This window comes from Pongo abelii, chromosome 9, assembly GCF_028885655.2.
Source record: "Pongo abelii isolate AG06213 chromosome 9, NHGRI_mPonAbe1-v2.0_pri, whole genome shotgun sequence".
Classification (NCBI taxonomy): Eukaryota; Metazoa; Chordata; class Mammalia; order Primates; family Hominidae; genus Pongo; species Pongo abelii.
Genome location: NC_071994.2, coordinates 112,017,661 through 112,042,258, shown reverse-complemented (window position 1 = coordinate 112,042,258; position 24,598 = coordinate 112,017,661). Strand labels below are relative to the sequence as shown.

At 37.6% G+C, this 24,598-nt stretch overlaps 1 protein-coding gene across 2 annotated transcripts in view; it reads right to left on the bottom strand.

Annotated features, from left to right (window-relative positions):
* Positions 1–24,598, bottom strand: part of DDX10 (DEAD-box helicase 10) — a 282,375-nt gene that overhangs the window by 18,852 nt on the left and 238,925 nt on the right. For both annotated transcript variants that reach the window (XM_054523817.2, NM_001133335.2), the window contains 1 exon segment: positions 4,430–4,566. In XM_054523817.2, coding sequence (XP_054379792.1) covers positions 4,430–4,566 — 137 coding nt within the window.

Genomic DNA, 24,598 nt, shown 5'->3' with positions numbered 1-24,598 from the left:
CAAAAGTGTTACTCATGCTGAATATTTATGTGTGTCAATAAAGTAAAGAAAAAAGAAACACCCAGAGGAAATTTTCAAAGAAACTCGCTCATGCTAGTTTAGTTTGGGACTAATAGCTTCTTTCTTTCTCCTTCCCTTCCCCTCCCTCCCTTGTGCTTTCTTTGCTTTCTTCTCTCTCTCAATCTCTTTTTTTTTTCTTTTTGAGATGGAGTCTTGCTCTGTCTTCAGGCTGGAGTGCAGTGGCACAATCTCGGCTCACTGCAACCTCTGCCTCCCAGGTTCAAGCAATTCTCCTGCCTCAGCCTCCCAAGTAGCTGGGACTACAGGCACCTGCCACCACGCCCGGCTAATTTTTGTATTTTTAGTAGAGACAGGGTTTCATCATCTTGGCCAGGATGGTCTCAATCTCTTGACCTTGTGATCTGCCTGCCTCAGCCTCCCAAGGTGCTGGAATTACAGGCATGAGCCACCATGCTCGGCTCTCTCTCTCTCGGAGTCTCGCTCTGTCGCACAGGCTGGAGTGCAGTGGCACGATCTTGGCTCACTGCAAACTCCGCCTTCCCGGGTTCACACCATTCTCCTGCCTCAGCCTCCCCAGCAGCTGGGACTACAGGCACCCACCACCATGCCCAGCTAATTTTTTGTATTTTTAGTAGAGATGGGGTTTCACTGTGTTAGCCAGATGGTCTTGATCTCGTGACCTTATGATCCGCCCACCTTGGCCTCCCAAAGTGCTAGGATTACAGGTGTGAGCCACCACGCCCGGCCGGGACTAATAGCTACTTTCTAATTGGTCTATCTAGTCCCATAAGAGTCAATTTGTCTCTGAAAATGCTAAGTGCATAGCCAGAGAATAACCTACTGAGAGATGTGATGATGTCCAAGAGGCTGGAGTACTAGCCATTGCCTCAATTACTGAGTAGAGGGCTAGAGACAGCACAGCAAGCAAAACATGTGAACATGTCAAGAGGACTCACTAAAGCTGACATCATAAGATCTTAGCGTGTAATCACACAGCTTATGAGAAGCAAAGAAAAAGAAGATGTAGCCAAACTGGAAGAATACACAAAAACTTTACTGGCGCTACTATGCAAATGTTAGCAGCAACAGCAATTACTACTGTCAAAATTCTAGTATATACAATCTTCCAAATACATTTTCTTTATCTAAAACAATTTTGGTTTTAGTTTACATACATCTTGATTCATTGCCATTGAGGCAAATAAACCACAGAAAAGGGAGAAAAATGGAAATTAAAGTATAAATAGAAATTACAGATGTAGGCTACTACTTATAATTTACTCCAAATCCTGCCTGCTAGTCCAGGAATGGCAAATAGGTTTTACCTTCCATACCAGTTCCAGTTGATTGATAGAGACTGTGCTGAGGACTGCTTAGGCCAAATGGAAATGAATAAAGAAAAAACCTACTCTGAATGAAGGACAGGGGAAATTAAGCACCAGTAATATGTATCTGCCATCTGGGGTCGAATCCAGTTGTTCTTAAGTGTGGGCAATTTTGCTTCCTCAGAGATACCTGACAATGTCTAAAGACATTTTTAGTTGTCCCAAATGCTAGTGGTAGAGGCCAAGGATGATGCTAAGCAGCTTATACCCTTTCTCAAACAAAAAATTATCTGGGCTGGAATATCAATAATGCTGAGGGTGGGAAACCATGTCTATCTTATGGTTAGTCCATGGATCCAGGTCTTTAGTCAAATGACATTATCCTGAGCTACCTCTCTCAACACCAGGGTAATTCTATACAACCTAACTGAGATTCCAGAACTAGGGAGTTAGTTTAATTTACAAAGATCACATTGATCTGTCCCTAACTTTTATTGTGATCACAGACAAGGTATTTCGGCCTTTAAAGCCTTGGTTTTTTCATCTAGAAGGAGGCTATAAGATTAGACAATCTCTGTGTTCACAGGCCAAAACAAAAAACCTGCTAGAAAGCCCTTATATACGCTACAGGAATAAAATCCCTCGTCAGTGATCAAGCCCTTGTTGATATCCTCCTCTTCAACAAAAGACAATTTTTGTCAGCTTAAAACAAGTTGACCAATTCCAGTCTCCACTAATGCTGACTTGTTAGCTGTGAATGAAATTAAAACTGTTTTAATTTTCATATAATGCTTAAATACTTTCCATCTGAACCCTTGTCTTTAAGTTAAGATGCTTTGTCATCTCTCACACTACTCCTACCTTCTTGTTCATCACCATTACACTGTATGAACTTGGCTTCTTCCAACTCTCCATCTATATTCTGTCATTTCTTGTATCATTTAACCTATTAATATTAGGACCAATGATATAGTCTCTTCTAATTACATTTCTTTTTTAACCCTGTAAATCTCCTTCATCAATCAATTAATCAATTCAAATATGTCAAGGCATTCTCTGTGCCATGACATTAATATTAGGGGTGGGAAGTGAGGTTAGAGCAGTTAAGTGTTGGTACCAAAAAAAAAAAAAAGATGTAAAGACAATTTCTAGGTACAAAACATTTACAGCTAATTAACAGGATGAAACACATGAGCTACTAGAGAACAGGTTATATTAACTAGGTGGTAGCATGGAAATGTCACTATAAGGGCAAGAAATGGCAGAAGAATTAAATGAAATGCCTGCTGTACACAGATGAAAGATCATATCTAAAATATGAGGGAAAAATCCATATAAATCAAATGCAGAAGGATTGCTGACATCGTGCCAAAGGTTTCAAAGGTTGACTATTTTTTAAAGGTATATTAGATAGATATGCAAAATATGGCTGCAGAACTGTAAGAACCAATTAATGTTCCTTCCAGGGAGTCAAGTTACATGGAAACACTTGGAAGATAACGACTGAAAGTCAGGTATGTTACATTAAATCACATCTACCAAAATACAGACCCCATAAACCATTCTAAAAGAGGTGCATTTATATAGGAACATAAGGGGAAGCAAACCTGACCCCACTGGGGTTCATCTGGGTCTCAGACACATACACCAAGGAACTCAGAGCGTGTACATTTACTCTTAAAGGTCAATTTTTAAAGATTAGGAATATGCCCAGAACCTAAATTATTTAATCCTTATGGTACAAACATTTGTATATTTTTCTAAATCCTAATCAAATTATTTTTATCTGTGGTGCCTCTTGTGGTAGTAAAACAATGATGTCCACTACCTAGAGCCTACACATACTATATAAAGCTCATATGTTCAACCACCTAGTTGTCCAACAGCAAATGGAAGTTTCTGGCATCACCTCAGAAAACTGAATTTGGATAAGTGAATTTTCCCTATTAAAAAATAATTCATGTTTAAATATGCATAAGAGTCAAATGAAGAGTAACTCTGTCTCTCTACAGCATTTTGTCCTAAGAAAATCTTTAAGACCTTTTCATAATGTTCTTGTTTAAAACAAATTATAGCTCTCTATGGCCTATTTCTCCAACTCCAAACTCCCTGTGCTAGCACTTCAAGGGTTCCATTAAGCTTCCTCTTCCCTTCAATCATACTAACTCTATCTGTCATTAGTACCTCCCTTCTGTAAAGAAGCTTGTTGGTTTAGATTGAGCATGAAGTTTAACGTTCTCAACTTTTAAATCAATAGACTCTTAATGTAATCTAATACATAGTACTCTGAAAACAAATGGTGAGCAAGTCATACTATTATTCAATTCATCACATTTCATTTGTTTCTGCCAACGGTAGCAAATAAATAATAGCAAATAGATTTTAAAGTGAAGGAATTTGTCAAGAGTTGTTTCTGTACAAGTGTTCCATTATTTTATTTATTAAAAAAATTTTTTTTTGTAGATTCAGGGTCTCACTTTGTTGATCAGGCTGGTCTCAAACTCCTGGCTTCAAGCAATCCTCCCACATCAGCCTCCCAAAGTGTTGGGACTACAGGCATGAGCCACTGTGCCCAGCCCCCCCAGTATTTTATTTGTTATTTAATTCCATATAAAAGAATGTGGAAGAATAATGTCCACTTTTTAAAATTCAAGGACAATTTTTAGCAGTATCTTTAATAGAGTTCTTTGACAATGAAAAAAAATAAAACCCTAACTCTGTTTGCAGAGAACAGATCTTGGTGCATCAAATACTTAAGCATAAAGGACTCAGAGAAAGATAAGAAAAAAAAAAGAATAGAGAAAGGAAAAACACAACTCATATATCATACTTATATCTGTTAATAGGTATTATAGAAATAATCAAAAAGGTCCTAACATGATCTGAACAATCTGCAGCAAAATGAGTAAAAAAACAGCAGCAGGATTTCCAGGAATATAAGTAAAGGTATCAAAAAAAAAAAAAAAAAAAAAAAGCAGCAAACATCTCTTGGAGTAGAACTCTTAGTAATGTCTTTTGGATTCATTAGAAGACTCATGTGAGAGTACTGAGTAATGTATTTCATACACACAGTAAAAACATACCTTATTTTATTTTCCATATCTTCACTATCTGAATCTTCAGAGCTTCTGTACTTATCTGGATCTGGGAGTGTGCTTGGATCAAATCCATCATCATCATCATCACTCCAATCCAGAAAGGCTTCCTCTTCATCTTTGGCCTAAAAAATAATAATAAGGGAAATTGTAGTTGAAGAAGTCAGTTGATAAATAATCAGGTTTTATTTGCAGACCCAAATGGCTATCCCTCTAATTGACATCCTCAGATTAGCTTTCTATTCTGGTGTAGGCCTTTATGTGACTTTCAGAACCACAACCATTTGCAAAGAGAATGAAAATCCTTATCATTTAAAAAATAAAATAAGATTCAGAAAGCAAATCACTATTCAGTCCTTTAAACACAATACAGGAGAAAATTGTCTATTTTATTATTTCCATGTAACTCAACTCAATTATCAAAGAAATAAAAGCCAGGTGCCGTGGCACACTCCTGTCATCCCAGCTACTCAGGAGGATGAGGCAAAGGAATTGCTTGAACCCAGGAGTTTGAGGCAGCAGTACACAATGATCATGCCTGTGAATAGCCACTGCACACCAGCCTGGGCAACATCTCTAAAATAAAATAAAAATAAACATAAAGAAATAGCATATAAAATTGTTTTAGTGCTCCTGTCCACATATGTAAGTTTCAAAACTACCAAAAATATTAGGTGAAAATATAAAAGATCAGAAGCCAGAGTACAGTAACATTTGTCTGATTTTATGACCACAAAAGTATAAGTCTTAAAAAACTATCAGATCTATTAGCTGGGCATGGTGGCATGTGTCTGTAGTCCTAGCTACTCCAGGGGCTGAGGTGGGAAGATCTCCTGTGCCAGACGGCTGAGGCTAGAGTGAGCCATGATTGCACCACTGCATGCCAGCTTGGGTGACAGAGTGAGATCCCATCTCTTAAAAACAAAACAACAACAATAATCAGATCTATACAAGCTTATTTATAGTGATGGGTCTTCTAAATTCAAATGCAAGTGCAGAGTCACCAAGAACAATGGGAAAAGGGGAGGAACACCAAGAAATGAGAAAAGCAATAATGCATGGGAGGGAATGTATGGAAGTTGAGATCTATTCAGTTTCAGGCAAGCAGGTAGGTTAAGTGGGCTTTGTTTTTAATTTTTGGTGGTTATTTTTGTCAAAAAACAAACTAACGCAAAATTAACCTTATTATACATTTATGTTATGAACATCACATAACAAATTTATTTCTGGTAGACTGGTTTTATCAACTACCAGGTAAACCGAAACAAGCAGTGGCACATGCATTTAACAGAAAATTATAAGTAGGACTAAAAAAATTTCAGGGTTTCTTTCAGTTACCATCTTTACAATTCTTCTTCATACCAAATGATACAAACTTCAATGATTCTTTGATTCTTTTGATTTCAAATGATTAATGCTCATTCCCAGAAACTGAATAACAATTCAGAATAGCATAGTAATGATTATGCTAGCACAATGACTGTGCTAGCACTATTATGCTATTCACTATTAAAGTACTTTAACATTTTTTGATAACCTCTAAACATAAGAAAATAAGAATTAGTCACCACTGCAAAAGTCCCATATTATTTTCCTGGTGAGAGTCCCTGGTAAAAAATAAAAGGTCTGGAAAGAAATTGAGTTGGGGGGAGGGGGGATTAGAAGCATTAAGCAGCACACTTGACAGCTTATTTTATTGTTTACTTGAAAATAATCAAAGATACCAACAAAAATTGGATGTCACCATAAACTCAAGAATTCTAATTTCCTGAGCTATAAGATATTTCTAATTTTCCAGTCTGATGCCCTTAAAGAAATGTACTATCTGAAGGTGGAGGCAGAGCAGACTCAAAACAGTTCTAAACTTTTTGGTCTCAGGACACCTTTACACCTAAAAAGAATGGAGGATGCCAAAGAGCTTTTGTTAACATGGGGAAGATCTACTGACATTTACTGTATTAGAAATTAAGAATTTAAAAAATATATTTATTCATTTAATAAACTGTATTAACATAAAAATATATTTTATGAAAAATAGCTGTAATTTCCTAAAGAATTTTTTTTTTTTTTTTTTTTTTTTTTACATTTTTGCAAGTCTCTTTAATGTCCGGCTTAAGTGAAGACAGCTGCATTCTCAAATCCACTCTGCATTCATTCTGGTGCGATATTGTTGTGGTTGAAAAATGGAAAGACAATCTGGCCTCTCACAGATAGGTATTTGGGAAAGGGAAGAGTAATAAAACCTTTTCAGAAAACTGCAGTTATTCTTTGTTCATTCCATAACAAATGTTGATGTGTAATAGCTTCTTAAAAACTAGTTGTGATATGAAAACTGAAACCATATCAATGAACTTTTTGAAATTTGTTACATTAAAATCCATTGGTCTACCTTGCACTTTGAATGGATCTTTAGTGAATGATTTTGTAACATCATACATTGGTTACTTGGAAAATAATTGTTCACTGAATTACATAGATTATGTAGATCTCTAAATGTTGACACATTTTATTATATAATTTTTTTAAAGTCACATTTGTTATCCACCATCAATGTCTTTAAAAAAAAAAAAAAAAAAAAAAAAAAGCCTTTTTAGTATTGGGAAGCTGTTGGTGGTTACAAATTTTCCAAAGTCAAATACTGAGAAATATTGGTGAATACAAGTTTTCCAAAATTCTTGTTTTCCTAAAAGCTCAAATTTTACCATCAGCAACAAATACTTTCAGTTGTTTTCCTTGAAGGGTAAGCAAGTATCATTTTCCTCTAGCTGATTTCACAATTTTTTGTTTATCATAACAGTTGACCATGATATGTCTAGGGATGGTTTTGTGTTTGTATTTCTTGGGACTCTGTATAAGCTTCTTGGATCTGATAATGTTTTTCACTAAATTTGTGGAGTTTCCAGCCATTATTCCTTCAAATATGTTTATGTCTCTTTTTCATCTCTCCTTTCAGGACTCCAAGCACATGTATATTGGACTACTTCACAGGTCTCATAGGTTCTGTTCCTTTTTCTTCATTTTTTTTTTTTCTATTCCTCATACAGGACAATTTCTACTGGGTGTTCAGGTTTGCTGTTCCTTTCTTCTGACAATGCCAAACTGCTTTTGAGCCCACCTGGCAATTTTTTAAATTTTAGTAACTGCACTTTTCAGCTCTAGGATTTCCAGTATTTTTTTTAATGGTTACCATTTCCCTGCTCAGAACATTTTTTCATTCACTGATACCATATTTTCTTAATTCTTTGAATATATTTAAAATACCTGCTTTGAAGTCTTTGCTAAATTCAAATCTGAGCTAAGTCAGCTTCTACTGATTGCCTTTTTTGGAGTATAGATCACACTCTTCTGTTTAATTGCATGTCTAATATTTTTGTAGAAAACTGGAGACTGTAGATAACATATTACCGAAACACTAGATTCTATCATGTTTTCTGAGGACTCCTGAATTTGTATTCTAACAGGCAGGTACTTTGCCTAGATTAAAACTGCAGACTCTAATCCATAGTAAGGAGCTGCTGATATGTGTTTTGATCCTGTGGCTTCTAGTTTCCTACGGGTCTCCCCTGAGCCTGTACAATGTGGTACTTCGCCAAGAATTCAGGCAGAGGTAGGCTCACCCTCTCTGTGGCTGCCTCTGGCGATTCCTCTAATTTCCAGCTGCTCTGCTGACTTTGAGATCTGTACTCTGACACTTTGAGCAGAACACATTATTCAACTGTATTGATATATAATGCCACAATTTACTATGCCCCTTTAGCATTATAAAGTGACCCTCACAAAATACCTACAATTTAATAAGAGAATAATTTGAAAGTTAAACTTAATATAAATACCTTAACTCGGTATTCCAATATAAATGTTTATTTACATTGGTATATAAAGAAAATACTAATTCAAAGTAATAAAAATTTACTTTCAAATGGATAAAATGCTATTTGGATTTGTTTTAATGTGACTCTTGTAATTGGCAACATCCAGGCCTTGCTATTTCCTGACCTACAAAATGACTGCAATGTTGGTGCTGTACCATATTGTCTGTGCTGCATTACAGTCAATTCATGACAATGACCAATAAAATGTGTAATACCTGTATTATGGAAAGTATAATGTGACTAACACTTGTAATTTATTAATAAACAAAACCACTATCATTTACAACACAAGTCACTAAGTTAAAAATAGTATCACCATAATGAAAACATTCTGAAGTACTATGTCTTTTTAGCAAAGCCTAGAAGTATGTACTTCTAGCCATATACGGTCAGAAAATGGACATTCTTAGCTGCTCTGTCTCTATCTTTGATTTCATGAATCATTTAAGAGATAATTTACCAAAATGGGACCATGAAAGGAAAATAGGGACAGCAAAGTCACTAAGCCGAAGGGAAGTCAAGCTAGGGACTGTGTCAGGCAAACCTGTCTCCCATTTTATTCCTAAATAAGATAGCTACAAAAGCTACATACCTCCCTCGCAATTTGCCCACAAGGATATTCCTTGTGGACAAAGGACAGACAGAACTCAAAGTCATCCCTCTGTTCATGTGAGACAAATGCTTATCTGACTGCTTTCTCTGCCCTATTGTTTCACTAAGCCAGACTAAGGCAGGAATGACAATTCCTCTACCTCCGCCTCACATGTGAATTGTGTATTTAGTAAGAGGCTAATCAGAGACTCAAAAGAATGCAACTGTTTATCTCTTAGCTACCTATGACCTGGAAGTCCCCTCCCTGCTTCGAGTTGTCCTGCCTTTCTGGACTGAACCGATGTACATCTTACAGCTACTGATTGATGTCTCACATCTCCCTAAAATGTATAAAACCAAGCTGTGCCCCGACCACCTTGGGCACATGTCCTCAGGACCTCCTGAGGCTGTGTCATGGGTGTGTCCTTTAACCCTGGCAAAATAAACTTTCTAAATTGGTTGAGATTTGTCTCATATTTTGGGCTGACAGAACCATCCTAATTTTTACCTCCTTTTGACTTATTTTCATGAGTCAAATATTCTCTGAGATATCTATCACCTCACAACTGTCCAAAAAGGCGGGACAACTCGAAGCAGGGAGGGGGTTTCCAGGTCATAGGTAGATAAGAGACAAACAGTTGCATTCTTTTGAGTCTCTGATTAGCCTCTTATTAAATACACAATTTACATGTGAGGTGGAGGTAGAGGAATAGTCACTTATGCCTTAGTCTGGCTTAGTGAAACAACAGGGCAGAGGAAACACTCAGATAAGCATTTGTCTCACATGAGCAGAGGGATGACTTTGAATTCTTGTCTGTCCTTTCTCCACAGGAATATCCTTGTGGGCAAATTGTGAGGAGGGTATGTAGCTTTTTTATCTTTGTAGCTATCAAATTTAGGAATCAAATGGAAGACAAGTTTGCCTGACACAGTTCCCAGTTATGTCAGTGTGTTAGGACACCTGGCTGGAAACTCACTGCTGTAAGTAAGGGAAAACCATTTAAGTATTTTAGCAGGAAACTAAATTAGAACCTTAGAAATGCAGCAATAGAAAGCGTGGTTGGAAGGTGTAACATTTGAAGGAAGGATATCAGTTTTAAAACTATAATAATTAATGAAGGAAGTGGCAGTGGAGATGAAGGTGGAGGATCAGTATGAGAAATATTAAGGAAGGAGAATCAACTAGACTCTATGGATTACAGGGGTATTATAATGGACAATGTTTGTGCTCCTCTTCATTCATATGTCCATACCCTAATCCCAATGTGATGGTCATCAGGGTGGAGCCCTCATTAATGGAATTAGCACCCTTAAAAGAAGAACTAGAGAACTAGCTAACTCCCCTTCCACCATGTGAGGACACAGTGAGAAGCCATCTACAAATCAGTAAACAGGCCCTCACGAGATACTAAATCTACTGGCACCTTGATACTGAACTTTCCAAGCTCCAGAACTCTGAGAAATGTGTGTTGTTTAAATTACTAGTCTATGGAATTTGTTACAGCAGCCCCAAGTGACTGAGACAGGTACGTAATATATTTAAGAGAATACACACAGAAGCTTAGTCGTACACATCAGACCTCTGTTAAATATAGAAACCAAGAAGACGGCAGTTTAATAAACACTGAGATGATGCCTTACAAAAACATGCTATGGTCTGAATGTTTGTGTCCCCCACAAAATTCATGTGTTGAAACCTAACCCCCAAGGTGATAGTATTAAGAGGCAAAGTTTTTTCAGAGGCTGGGACAGATGGACTGCTTGAGCTCAGAAGTTCGAGACCAGTCTGGATAACATGGCGAAACCTCATCTCTACAAAAAAATTAGCCAGGCATGGTGACATGCTCCTATAGTTTGCAGCTACCTGGGAGGCTGAGGTGGGAGAATGGCTCGAGCCCAAGAGGCAGAGGCTGCAGTGAGCCAAGATCATGCCACTGCATTCCAGTGGGTGATAGAGCTAGGTCCTGTCTCAGAAAAAAAAAAAAAAGAAGAGGAGGCAAAGCTTTTGGGAACTGACTAGGTCCTAAAGTAGAGCCTATCTGAATGGGATTAGTGCCTTTATAAGAGGTCTGAGGAAACTTGTTCATCCTCTCCATTACGTGAAGAACACAGCAAGAAGGTACCATCTATGAAGCAGAGAACAAGCCCTTACCAGACCCTGTATCTGCTGGCACCTTGATCTTTGACTTCCCACCTTCTAGAACTGTAAGCAGTTAACTTCTGTTGTTTATAAATTACCCCCAATCTAAGGTATTTTGTTATAACAGCACAAATGGATTAAGACAGAGATGTCTTCATTCAACAAATCTTTATTTAGCACCTATTATGTATAGCAGACACACTTTTAGGTTCTGGAGATGCTGCAGTGAACAAAATCATGTCCCTGCCCTGATAACAAAATGAGCTGTTCTAGAACAGTTACCCACATAAGCATTAAAATGAAAGCCAGGTTCTGCTATTTCTGGGGAGCAGTCAATCAAGAGCGAATCAATTCCACAAGCCCTGCTAAATGTCTAACATTTGATAGAGATAGAAAGCAGTTTTCACCTTATGGATCCCCTAACATGTGGCTGACTGATTATGCATTCTGGCTGTCAACATGCTTCTTTCTCTTCATATTTCCAGGTTGAAAGTTACCACCACTACCCCCTCACTGACTAGTTCTCTCATCCTTCTCCACCCTTCCAGCCTGCTCAAAACAAGAACCCCTATCATCCTCATACACAGACACACACACACACACACACACACACACAACACGCAAACGCACGCTCCTCTCTTAAAGCCCTGGGCAGAAAGAGGGGGAGTATTTTACCCACATGAAGAGATCAGTGTCACCTCTATAACTGGAAGTTCCTGAAATACAGTTTAAGAACCTCTGAGGATATTATTTCACCTAAAATAGGAATGACTTTTCTTAAAACAGTTAGTTGGAAAACTCATTTACAAGTAGGGCAGGTGAAAATATCCCAAAACAGAAATGTTACCTGACTGGTTATTTTGGTTTTGGTTTTGATAATGGCAAGAAACACAAATAAGATGTGGCATTCTCCTACAACAAACGTACAAAGTGCTTTAACATAGATTATCTTACTTGATCTTCAAAGCCTATGAAGTAGGTCAAAAAGATTTATTGTTCCCATTTTTGAAATTACAAAACTGTGATTCTGATGACTAAATCACTTACCAAGGTCATACAAACCTGGACATACACAAGGGATTTTCTCCTACATCACCCTGAATCTCAAATCTCATCATTAAAGCTTTGGATGTGCTTATACAGTGTTTTTGTTTTTTCCACTATCAAGTGTATTTTTTAAGCTTCGTAAAACATGCAGGTGTTTCCTATGATACCTTACATGTGGTAATCTCCATTTTCCTTATCCTTGGCCCCCACGCCTTTTTTTTTTTTTTGCCTAGAATATTGCACCAGCTGCCTAATGGGTCTTCCTGCAAGTCTTCTTTCCCCAATTCTGATAACTCCAATTCTGTGTTGTAATTAGAATTCTGAAATAGATTTCAAATCTCACATGTGATAATGTAAGACACATGTTTACAACACATGTTCTTTCAGGTCCTGGCGCTAGTCAAGCCTCTTTCCACCTCAAGTCTTCGTGCATGCTATTTCTCTCCTGGAACACCCTCTGCTGCTTCTTGCCTGTTGTGGTGCCTTCTAACATCAAATGCAGGGTGTCTCTTCACACCAATCCAACGGGTACCAACAGGTGCCCAACAATACAACTCAATTCTGACAGTAACCATGCAGTGTCTTAACACAGATCCCACAGGTCAAGGGCTCAGTCCCACAAGACGGCCCACACTTCAGACACCAGTGGCCAGTAGACTACAAATTTAGGGGTTCCCACAGGCCCCTATCAGGTTCCATAACTCTCTACAACTTTTCACAGAACTCAGGAAAGGGTTTTACTTAATGATTGCCCATTTATTATGGAGGCCTAAACTCAGAAACAGCCAGAGGAAGAGGCACAGGACAAGGGAAGGGGTGGGAGTGGGGCACAGGACAAGGGAAGGGGTGGGAGTGGGGCACAGGACAAGGGAAGGGGTGGGAGTGGGGCACAGAACTTCCATGCCCTTCCTGGGTGGGCCACCGTCCCAGCATATGAATGTGTCTGCCCATGCAGAAGCTCTCTGAACTCACTTTTCAAGGGCTTTTATAATTCAATCTCCAGCCACCCTTCCCTTCCAGGGAGGTGGGGGGAATAGGGCTAAAAGCTCCACCCTCTAATCAACTGTTTGGTCTTTCTGGTAACCAGTCTCTATCCTGAAGCTATCCAGAGATACCACCCTAAGCCACCTCATTAGTATAAATGCCAAGTGCTGAAAGGGGACTTCTTAAGAAAAACCAGAGACACTCCTGTCACTCAGAAAATCCCAGGGGTTTAAGGGTGTTCTGTGCCAGGAACCAGGGACAAAGACCAAACATGTTTCTTTATACTATACCTGATAACACAAGTCATCAAGTATTTCTAAGCATCGCTTCTTCAGTAAAACTTGTAAAAAGCATCTGTTTCATAGGACAACTGTGCAGGTGAAATGAAACAACATAGGTAAAGCACTTAGAGTACCTGGCACACAGTAACACCCTAAAATATGCTACATAATAACACACTTTTCATTTCCATTCCCCCAGAACTCAGCAAAGTACATGGTAATGTCTGTCGTCTGATACCAAATATAAATGGGACACAAGAGTAAAAACATATTTAATGTATTAGAGACCCACTGCCTGATTTTTAAAACAAATTTCCTAATTTGTTGCCCTCGTCATGCTAGGTTGTCAGTGATTATCAGTGAGAAAATATATTAAAAGACTAAATACAGAGAATTATCTTTATTGCGTTCCTACATGCCATACAGTATTCATAAAAACAAAATAATCTTTAAGATCTGAATTTAAATTTTAGTTATTTAATTCCATTTAGGACTTAAAGTCTTCTCATATTGTATGAATTAAAAGCAAAATGTCAACTCTGAAATTTCATGAAGAGGAAAACTTTCAAAATTTATTATAAACTATTTTTGATTCCAACAAGGAATGTAAAGATTAAAAAGAAAATTTTAGAGAAAAGTGAGGTAATCAAAACGCATTTTGTTCCCACTAAACTTCAAAACAACTTTCTAAGAATGCATTAATTCTTCATAGGTTTTAAATTTAAAATAAAAATTGATTGCTATGGATAGCTGACCATCCTCAGTAGTTAAAGATAGACTGATTTTGAGATTTCCCCAAGCTATAAATACTAGGCACTAAATTATTTAGAGAAGAAATTAAAAATTTTTCTGAACTATGAACACAAAAAGGTTAGTGATGTTATTAAATGCATTACTGAAAGTGAGTATGTATTTACTAAGGCAGATGTGCAGAACAGGAAACATAAGAGCAACTGACAGTGCTGAGAATTATGGTTCCCACACCATGATGTTAAATTTTAACAGCCTGGCCCCGTCACTTTTTAATAATAATGTTGTAATACTAACAAAAATATTTTGCAATATTTTTAGTTTATATGCCTCCTAGAAATTTATTCTATAAGGGTGATTTGGGTTACAGCGTTAATACTGATTTATATACTTGATCCTTTGGCATATGGCCAAATGTGTATGTATTTGGTGCATCTCTAATATATACTGGCTGAAGTGTACTTGAAAACCCCAACTTTGATCCCCTACAATTATGGGGATCTTGCTCAGAAACATCTCTGCCCTTCCTAACACCCAGCATTAATATATACAATTGACACAGCAAATGAGAGGAAGGCAACACATTTCAGCTCTGGCCACCTAACCATATAGAAATTTGAGGGGATGAGAGGAAATGGGAATTCGAGACCAGCCTGGCCAATATGGTAAAACCCCATCTTTATTAAAAATACAAAAATTAGCTGGGCATGGTAGTGGGCACCTGTAATCCCAGCTATTCGGGAGGCTGAGGCAAGAGAATCACTTGATCCTGAGAGGTGGAGGTTGCAGTGAGCTGAGATCACGCCACTGTACTCCAACCTGGGGGACACAGCAAGACATCGTCTCAAAAAAGGAAAAAAAAAAAAAAAAAAGAGGCAATGGAGGATGCCGGGGAATGATAAAAGCCATATCGAGGAACAAACAGGTAAATTCAGACAAACGCCACCTCAGTACAGAATTGGTCCCGTCAATAAAGTAGCACTTACACAATTTCCTCTCAATACTTTATTTTTTTCCTCATCATTCCAAAACAATGGGGATATTTGACTGAAGGACTATGAGGAAGTGATATAAATAATGCATTCAGTGAATAAAGTTAAGAATGGCAGTCAAAGGGCTGGCATATGAATATGCAAAGCCCTAAAGAGCATATTCCAAAACTGGAAGGATCTTTGGAACTTGGAATATTCATTTAACAACTGTTTACTGCACACTTCCTGGGTGCTGAGCATTGGTATAAAAGAAGAATGTAATCTGAGACACAGTATGCCAGTTAAGGACTCTGATTCAGCATTTTAACCTTAAGACTTTTAGCAAAATGAGATTTCTTCTAAGGCTGCTTTGCACAAAATTCATTCTTCTTCCTAAATTGCTTACTCACTTGCTTTCTTAATATATGAATATTTCACAGAGCCCAACAGGATACTGATGATGCTACAATTTCATAACGCCCTATTAAATAATGGTGCGTCTTATTGATCATCTTTATTTCTTGTCTTTTCTGAGAAATATTACACTAAATAAGATATTAAGTAAAAGAAAAATTCCAAGTCCAGTTCACTATTTTTCTTACAATAATAAACATTCTAATAGGAGATGAGTCACAAGACACTAATTTGACTTCTGATCCACTAATGGCTAGTTGTGTGTCCTTAGGCCATGAACTCAGGAAGCTTCTGTTTCCTCATCAGTGTAATCTGAACACTGACATCTACCATTCAAGGTTGTTATGAGCACTGGAAGAGAAATGCATGCGATGATGCCTATACTAACATTTATCATCAACCCATGTGTGCACACTGGGAAAAGACATTCCAGCAGTTCGGCAGTCATATCCTTACGGACCCCTCCTGCTTTCTCTAAATTCTAACATACGCAGAAATGTGAAATATTTACATCATCTAAGGAAGCAGTGTTTCATACTAGAAAAATATAAAATATTATACACAAAATAATATAATTGAAACTAAATAAATGATTAAGGCTCAAAGGAGTATCAATGTTAGAATGCACCACAGTTCTTGAGGAAGTTAAATAAAAGTACTACATGGTAAACCAGGTATTAATAGTAAATAGTTCGATGACTAAAATATTACTCAATAAAAAAAGGGTTAATATACACAAAAACATGGATGATATGATTTGGATCTGTGTCCCCACTCAAATCTCATGTTGAATTGTAATCCCCAATGCTGGAGGTGGAGCCTATGGGAGGTAATTGGATATCACAGGATAGATTTCTCATGAGTGGTTTAATACCATCCCCTTGGTACTGTCTTTGCGATATCTGGTGGTTTAGAAGTATGTGTCACTCCACCCCACTTCTCTTACTTCTGCTCCATGCCTTCTGCCATGACTGGAAGCTTCTTGAGGCCTCCCCAGAAGCAGATGCCACTATGCTTCCTGTATAGCCTGCAGAACCATGAGCCAATTACCAAGTCTCAGGTATTTCATTATAGTAATGCAAGAACAGCCTAATATAGTGGATGAATCTCAAATGCACCTTGCTAAACCCAAAAAAGCTAGACCCCAAAGGCTACATATTAGATAACTCCATTGATAAGAAATTCCAGAAAAGGCACACATCGCTACAGAAAACAGATCAGAGGGCATTTTTGAGGTGATGAAACTACACTGCATCTTTGATTACGATGGATACATCACTATGCATTTGTCAAAACCCATAGAAGTGAACCACAAACAGTGAATTGTACTGTATGTAAATTGAAAAAAAAAGGACTCCCCCATAGAATATTTTAATGACATTTAAAAGTGTTCACAGTGAGTTACTAGAATATAAAGAACGTACTATAAAAAACATATATAGAGGAAACTTCAGGTGGTGGGACTGGATCACAGGATTTCAACCCCCTCCCCCTTTTAAACAATCTAATAGTACCTTATAATAAATAATATCTTTGAAATTAAAGAGATGAAATTTTTTTAAAACTCTAAAAGATCTTTGTATGGAATCTATTATAACAGGTTCAGGAGAGCTTTAGATTAGGAGTTCTTAACCTGGGGTTCCTGGAAGCCACAAAACCACTGAAACGATATGAAAAATATAAAGTAAATACACGTAACACATTTTATTGGGAGAGCAGAGCCATAACTTTCAAAGAGTCCATGGGCAGCCTGCAACTCCAAGTTACTACTGCTTGGGGCTGAACTGATAATAAGAACACAGGTCTCAAATTAGACTATCCTGAGCTTTAAGGTCATTCATCCCTGAAAGCCTTGAACATGTTTTAGGTTTCAGCTGCCTGGTGACATATGCCAGTCTTAGGCTGCTCAGAAGCAGAAAAACAGAATAAAAGCACAAATGCAACATTTTTTAAGGGTAAGAGTTAGTAACATTTCAATAATTCATAAAATAGCCATGGAGTTAGTAGGCTCATATACCTCTCTGGCACATGGCTACATTTTCAATCTTTGGCCACAACTGTCATATCTCAGGGGAAAAAAAAAAACCCTGACGGAGCTAGTTGAGATCTATCTTCAGAGAAATAAACAGAGGAGATGCGTTTTCAGTCATGTGCATGTTTGATTTACTACTTTCTTCATGGTTTGTTCCATCAATTTATCATCACTTCTCCAAGTGGGAACCCAGTCCATTTCTCTCAGTGAGCTATTGAAAAACTACTCTTTGCAGGTACTAAAATTGGCTCATCTTTGGTGAAAAATAAACAGCAATTTAAAATCAGAAATGAATTGAATGAATTCAGGTTTTGACAAATGCATATGAATGAATCCAGTAGAATGTGAAAATCCATTAACCATGTGCATCCAAAAAGGCAGAAACACTAAATAGTGGGGAAAACATTCCTACAAATATAAAAATTACAAACCATGACAGAGTATCTTGCCAAAAAAATGTCATCTTGATACCACTGAATGGAATGTCACTGAATGAACACTTCCAACCAAAAACTATTGTTTTCCTTTAGCATTTTGTAAAGAGGCCTCAGTCACTTCTGTTGAAACCACCCTGCTCTGACTCCCTGCTCTAATATAATTAGGGTCATTTCCAACTCACTGGTTTTCAATAAAATGTCCATTTATAAAAAGAAAACTCAGAGTAAAAAAAAATTTTTTTCTCTCCCTTCCACTTCCCAATATTATAATACCAATGACTCAAGGAAAGTGGAATAAAACAAGGACCTTAAAACTAAAGAGCACTTTGCTATGGAAAATAGGAAATCTTCAAAAAATTAATCATAAAGTTATCATACAACACAGCAACTACAATCCTAGGTATATACCCAAGAGAACTTAATACATATCCACAGAAAAACTTGCACATAAATGTTCATAGCAGCATTATTTATAACAGTCAGAAAGTGGAAACAACATAAATGTCCTATAAATGGTAACTGGATAAATAAAATGTGGGCTACCCATACGATGGAATAAAATTGTCTCTTGGTATCTGTGGGGGATTGGTTCCAGAACCCTTTATGGTCATCCCTCAGTATCCATGGTTGGTTAGAATCAAACAAAATCCATGGGTGCTGAAGTCCCTGATAGGAAATGGTATATGCATATAACCTATGCATATCCTCTCATATACTTTAAGTCATCTCTAGATTACTTATAATACCTAATATAATATTTTATAACGGTTATGTAAACAGTTCTTACACTGTATTGTTTAGGAAATAATGACAAGAAAATGTCTGTGCATGTTCAGTACAGATGCAATTTTTTTCAACTATTTTTCATTCATGTTTGTTTGAATCCATGGATGAGGGACTCACAGATATGGAAGCCAATCAATGAAAAGAAATGAAGTCCTGGTATATGCTACAACATGGAGGAACCTTGAAATCATTATGTTAGGTGAAAGAAGCCCATCGCAAAGGACCACATATTGCATGAATCCACTTATATGGAATGTCCAGAATAGACAGATCATGGAGACAGAAGGTAGATTAGTAGTTGCCAAGGATGAGGGGAAAAGGGAATGAAATGGAGCTAAAGGGTACTAGGTTCCTTTTGGGGTTGTCAAAATGTTCTGAAATTAGATAGTGGTGCTGGTGGTTGCACAACATTATGAATATTAAAAGCCACAGAATTCTGTTTCTTCAAAAGGGTCTGCAGGGTCAAGTTTTCCTGTGGACATGTATTCAATTCTCTTGGTATACAGCTGGGATTGTAGTTGCTGGGTTGTATGGTAACTCTATGACTAACTTTTTGAAGACTGCCTGTTTTCCAAAGCAATCTTTAATTTTACAGTACATAAATTATCACTATTTAAAAAATAAAAAAATTAAAGGTTATTTTGATTTTTAATGTAGAGGTACAAATTTTTTTTTACATTCTACTTAACAAATAGAAAGGATTATTTAATAATGTAAAAATTCTCTTTAATTTCTCTGAAATGGTCAATCCAGTTATACAATAAGACAAAAATTAGAAAGGAAAGGCAGAAGAGATAGCATCTTAACTTCGGCTAAAAAACTCAAGCAAAGACTCAATACATTCAGGAACACCTCCCGATTTCAAATCCCATCGTTGCCAGAGAGGTTTAAAGAAATTATACTCACTTAAAGTTAAAAAAGTGAATATTCAATGAGAGAAAAAAAATCCTTAACTTTTTAGCTTACAGGTAAAGGCTACAACCATAGAAAGTGTTAATATTCCCATTACATAAATTCAGATTTGAAAACTGAGATTTAAAGGGGCCAAATAACTTTCTCAATGACATAGTTTATAGAGCTGGGAAGAAATCCCAGTACGTTTGACTCCAAAGTCCACCCTCTTCTCATTATGTCATGAAGAACCAACTTCACTCTTAAATCCAAAGATATGTTAGCTCAGGATTCTGGGTCCAGTTATTGTTAAGGCTCAAACATAGCTTGTAGGCATGAAGTTTTGTGCCCTAAGCCTCTGGCCACAAGCATTATTGCACATCTTGAACTCCTGATTTATGCTGCTGTTTAGATATATTCTGTAGCCTCAAAAGAAACATTTCATGAGTTAGAGCCCTGTGTGTCAATCAACCTCCAGTAAATTCTTTGTTAGAGACTCTATTCCTGACACCGGTCTCATGAAAACTGGTCATGTGAGTAACAGAGCTTAAGAGAAGAATTAGGACAGACTAAGAAATCTGACACTAAGAAAATCTGATGTTATGTCTGAGTAGCATCTTTCTACACAAAGAACAATACAGTCCTTTCATTATTCTGTCAAATATTAATGAAGTTATCCACAAGTTCTACTGGCAGTTTAGACTGTTATTTCATCAATGCCCACAGACGGTTTTGCTCTAGTTCTTTCAGAATCCAACATTACCTAGTATATTTTAAGATATTTAATACATTGCCATAATGACTTTTTTTAATACCCTAGATATCAAAATCCCTAGATAGGTGGTAAAACATTTTGGTTATTCCTAATGAAATATTTGTGCCTTTCAGATATTTGTGCTGGCTGGCCTATCTTTCCTCTTGTTTATAATTCTGATAAGAGCCACAGAGGAAAAATTTCTTATAGAGAAGTTGCTTATTAGCAAGTAAAATATTTAAGACTACAGCATGTTTATGAGCTTGCAGTTTATTTGGAGCAAAGGGATGCTTTCTGAAGTCTTTATTTATAGACGCATTCCAACATAACCCCAGAATGTTCACAAAACTAAAAAATCTCTACTCTAGGATGCAGGGTAAAATGTCTCAGAAGACATATGTAGGCTCATATATACTGCTTACAGTTTTAGTATAGATAATAAATTCTATAATGAAAAGTTAGCTACACATATAGAAGCTAAACTTTAAATCATGTAAATATCTTTTAACATAAATCTTAGAAAGAACAACGGGCTTATTGTCTCACTTGGTTCAGAAATCTAGGACTACGATTAGCTTGTGCAAAAAATTCATGCAACAAGTATTTACTGAGTGCTTACCATGCATGATGTACACATGGGACTTTGGGGAATATAAAGAAAAACCAAATCTGTTCCATGCTCTAAAAGTGCTTCCAGACAAACACAGTCAATAACACAGGGGCATGTATTATTCTAAAACGAAGGAGGCAGTGATACATGTTCTACAGGGGAAATGACATAATTACAGTGCTAGGGAGGCTAGGCCAACAGAAGGCTAGATCTGGCACTGGGACAAGGTGGTGGTGGTGGTGGCAGATATTAAGAAAGACTTCATGAAGGAGATGCCATTTCATTTACGCTCAGGGTAAACGGGGAATGGAACATGTAGAGGTGATGAGGAGGGCAATTAGGTGATGGTACAGCGTAAACAAAGACACAAGACATGAACTGTGTAGGCACATACAAGGTAGATAATAGAAACATAACTAGTAAAGGTACCAAGTCACTCTTCTTTTGAGCAGAGACAGTCCCTTGCCAGAGGATACAGCTTGGGAAGCAGGATTATTAACTCCCACAGAGTCTCCCAACCAGGTACAATTCCACTGCTAACCTGATGTCCGTATGGGGCAAACTTGGGCATGTATGGGAAGAACATACAGGGCAGTGGTAGTTACTTCTGCTAAATCTTGGGTCCACCATTCCAGTTGTGCAACTTTAGGTAAATCAACCTTACTGTACCAGAGATTCATTATCTGGAATAAAATGGTATTAATAACTAACTAATGACTCTAAAGCCTAATGAGAAAATAAATATAAAGTGTCTTACACTAAGCTTGGCTAATGCAGGCCCTCAGTCAGTGACAGCAGTAGCCATTGTTTGGGTTAGCAGAAGGAAAGCAGAGGACTTTAAGTATTTTAGAAAGGTGGACTGGACCTGGAATTCTGAGCTGACATATCTTTGGATTTCTTAGTAGTCAAAACATCTGTAGTAGGAAGCCATTATTTTAGCCAGGTGTGTTAGGCCATTCTTGTATTGCTATAAAGAAATACCTGAGACTGGGTAATTTATAAGAAAAGAGGTTTAATTGGCTCACAACTCTGCAGGCTATACAGGAAGCATCACACTGGTGAGGCCTCAGGAAGCTTACAATCGCGGTGGAAGGCAAAGGGAGAGCCAGTGTCTCACATGGCAAGAACAGGAGTGAGGGGAGGAGGGAAGAACCACACTTCTTTTTTTTTTTTTGAGACAGAGTTTTGCTCTTGCTGTCCAGGCTGGAGTGCAGTGACGCATTTTCAGCTCACTGCAACCTCCACCTCCACCTCCTGGGTCAAGCGATTCTCTTGCCTCAGCCTCCCAAGTAGCTGAGATTACAGGCATGTGCCACCATGCCCAGCTGATTTTTTGTATTTAGTAGAGATGAGGTTTCACCATGTTGGTCAGGCTGCTCTCGAACTCCTGACCTTAGGTGATCCACCCACCTCAGCTTTCCAAAGTGCTGGGATTACAGGCGTGAGCCACAGCACCTGGCATGGTACTACACATTTTTAAAGAGCCAGGTCTCATGAGAACTCACTCACTATTGCGAGGACAGCACCAAGCCATGAGGAATCTGCCCCTGTGACCCAAACACCTCCCACCAGCTCCCACCTCCAACATTGGGGATTACAATTCAGTATGAGATGTGGTGGGGACATATATTCAAACTATATCACCAGGTAAAGGTAAAGTTTAGGATGACAAAATAATTCTAATATTGCTGTTCATGTCTTTATGGTGACACAAAGGTACCAACTATCATAGGAAAGGACTTCCTTGTATTCTATTATCTTTTTCTATTTTATTTTCTTTTTACAAAAAAAATGGTGGCTGTGCATGCTTTCAAGTGTTTCTAATGTGAAAATATAAACAGGTGGCAATACCATATATCTCCCTCTTTTCCTGTTTATTTTGAAATGCAAAAGTATGGGAACCAAAATATTCAATACACTCCTGAGATCTCTGTAATTGGTTTTAAAATCTGTCTTCAGGCATCATAAATTTCATCCCAAGATTATAATGTTAAGAAATGTCACTTGGAAAAATCAAAGTAATTTATAACTTAACATGGGGGGTTGGGCAGAGCAGAAAAAAAAACCCAATAAAGATAGTTCCAGAACTACTGCAGAGAAAAGGGATTGATATAGACCAGTGCATTTATATGATCAGAAACTATAGGCAGTTGAAAAGTGAGAAAGTGAGAAAAAAATAGAGATTGAGAGATAACCCAGAGACAGGAAGTTGCAGCTGAAATTCTGAACTTTCTTGCGTTCAATGAATATTTGAAAATACTAGGATTTCTGGTGGCTTGCTTGAAGAGATTAACACACACAGTTCATATTTTGTATGACTCCCATGCAAATGTGTGTACATTAATAAACTGGCATGCCGTTTCTTCTATTAATCTGCCTTTTGTCAGTTGACTTTCAGCAAACCTTCAGAAGGCAAAGGGGAAGTTCTCTATTTGCCCCTACTCTTTTGACACTGTGAGCAGGATACCAAAGCCCCTCTGCTCTTCGGGAAGCCACATTCAAGGGAACCTAGAGCCTGACAAGCTAGCAAGAGTGTAAGTATTTCTTACCAGTCAGGCTCCCAGTCTCTGTATATGGAATCTGGTTGAGTGGATGGTAGAAATCTCGCTTGTCTTTTTTTTTTTTCTCCAAAATTTTGATTAATGGGAGAAAATTATTGGTATGACTTGACTTGGGTGTAGAAATTCTGGTGTATTTTCAGCATGAATATTCATATTGTCTGATCTTTTTCCTCCCACAAATAGCTTTTCAGCTGTCTCTGTCTTTCTGTGTCATTTGTTATAAAGATTCCCTCTCATCTTATTTTACATCTTTGAGAGCTTGCTTTGTGACCAAACAGGAATGCCTGCTGTTGGTTTCCACCCTCTAGGGGACATGATTTTTGGGTCACGTCTGGTGGCCAGCCTGAAAAGACTGGGAACCCCGAGACATGTAAAGTATTAAGCAGCCTACTCTTTGTTCCGAACGTGCCAAGATCTCAGGAGAGTTTGTCTTAAGTCCCATCCATAGCGGGCTTTTGTCGTCTCGATTCTTGTTGTCTGGTTAGTCCTGGGAAAGTCCAATCATAGGTGGGCCTACCCAGTGTCATGGATTAATGGGTCTGTGATGGGCAGCCCCCTCACAAATTTGTGGGATACTGGAGGCACTGTATGTACAAATGTTATCCTTGACTTCTGTGGCAACAAGAATTTTTTTCTTTCTTAACCTATTTCAGGGAGTGAACTTTTTGGAGGATCATGGGAACTATCTCTTCTATACCCTCTCCAGGAACAGCTTTTGCTTCTATAGTAAAATTTTATTCGAAACCTAGAAAATTACTTCGTGGGCTTTCCATGAAGAGGCTTATTGGATTGAGTTGATACTAGAATAATACACCATTGGAAATCCCAATTGTCAGTGGCTGGAAGATGGTTCCTTTGAACTAAAAAGACTTCTGTATTTGAAAAAGACTTTGGAGAACTCACATTATAAGCAGTTACCTTATTTGTATTTATGGGAGGATCAAACTGAAAGAAAGACATATATTAGTGTCATGCCTAGCCTTAGATTGTCTCTTAAAAAAAAAAAAAAAAAAAAAGCAGAAATCAGATTTAAAAC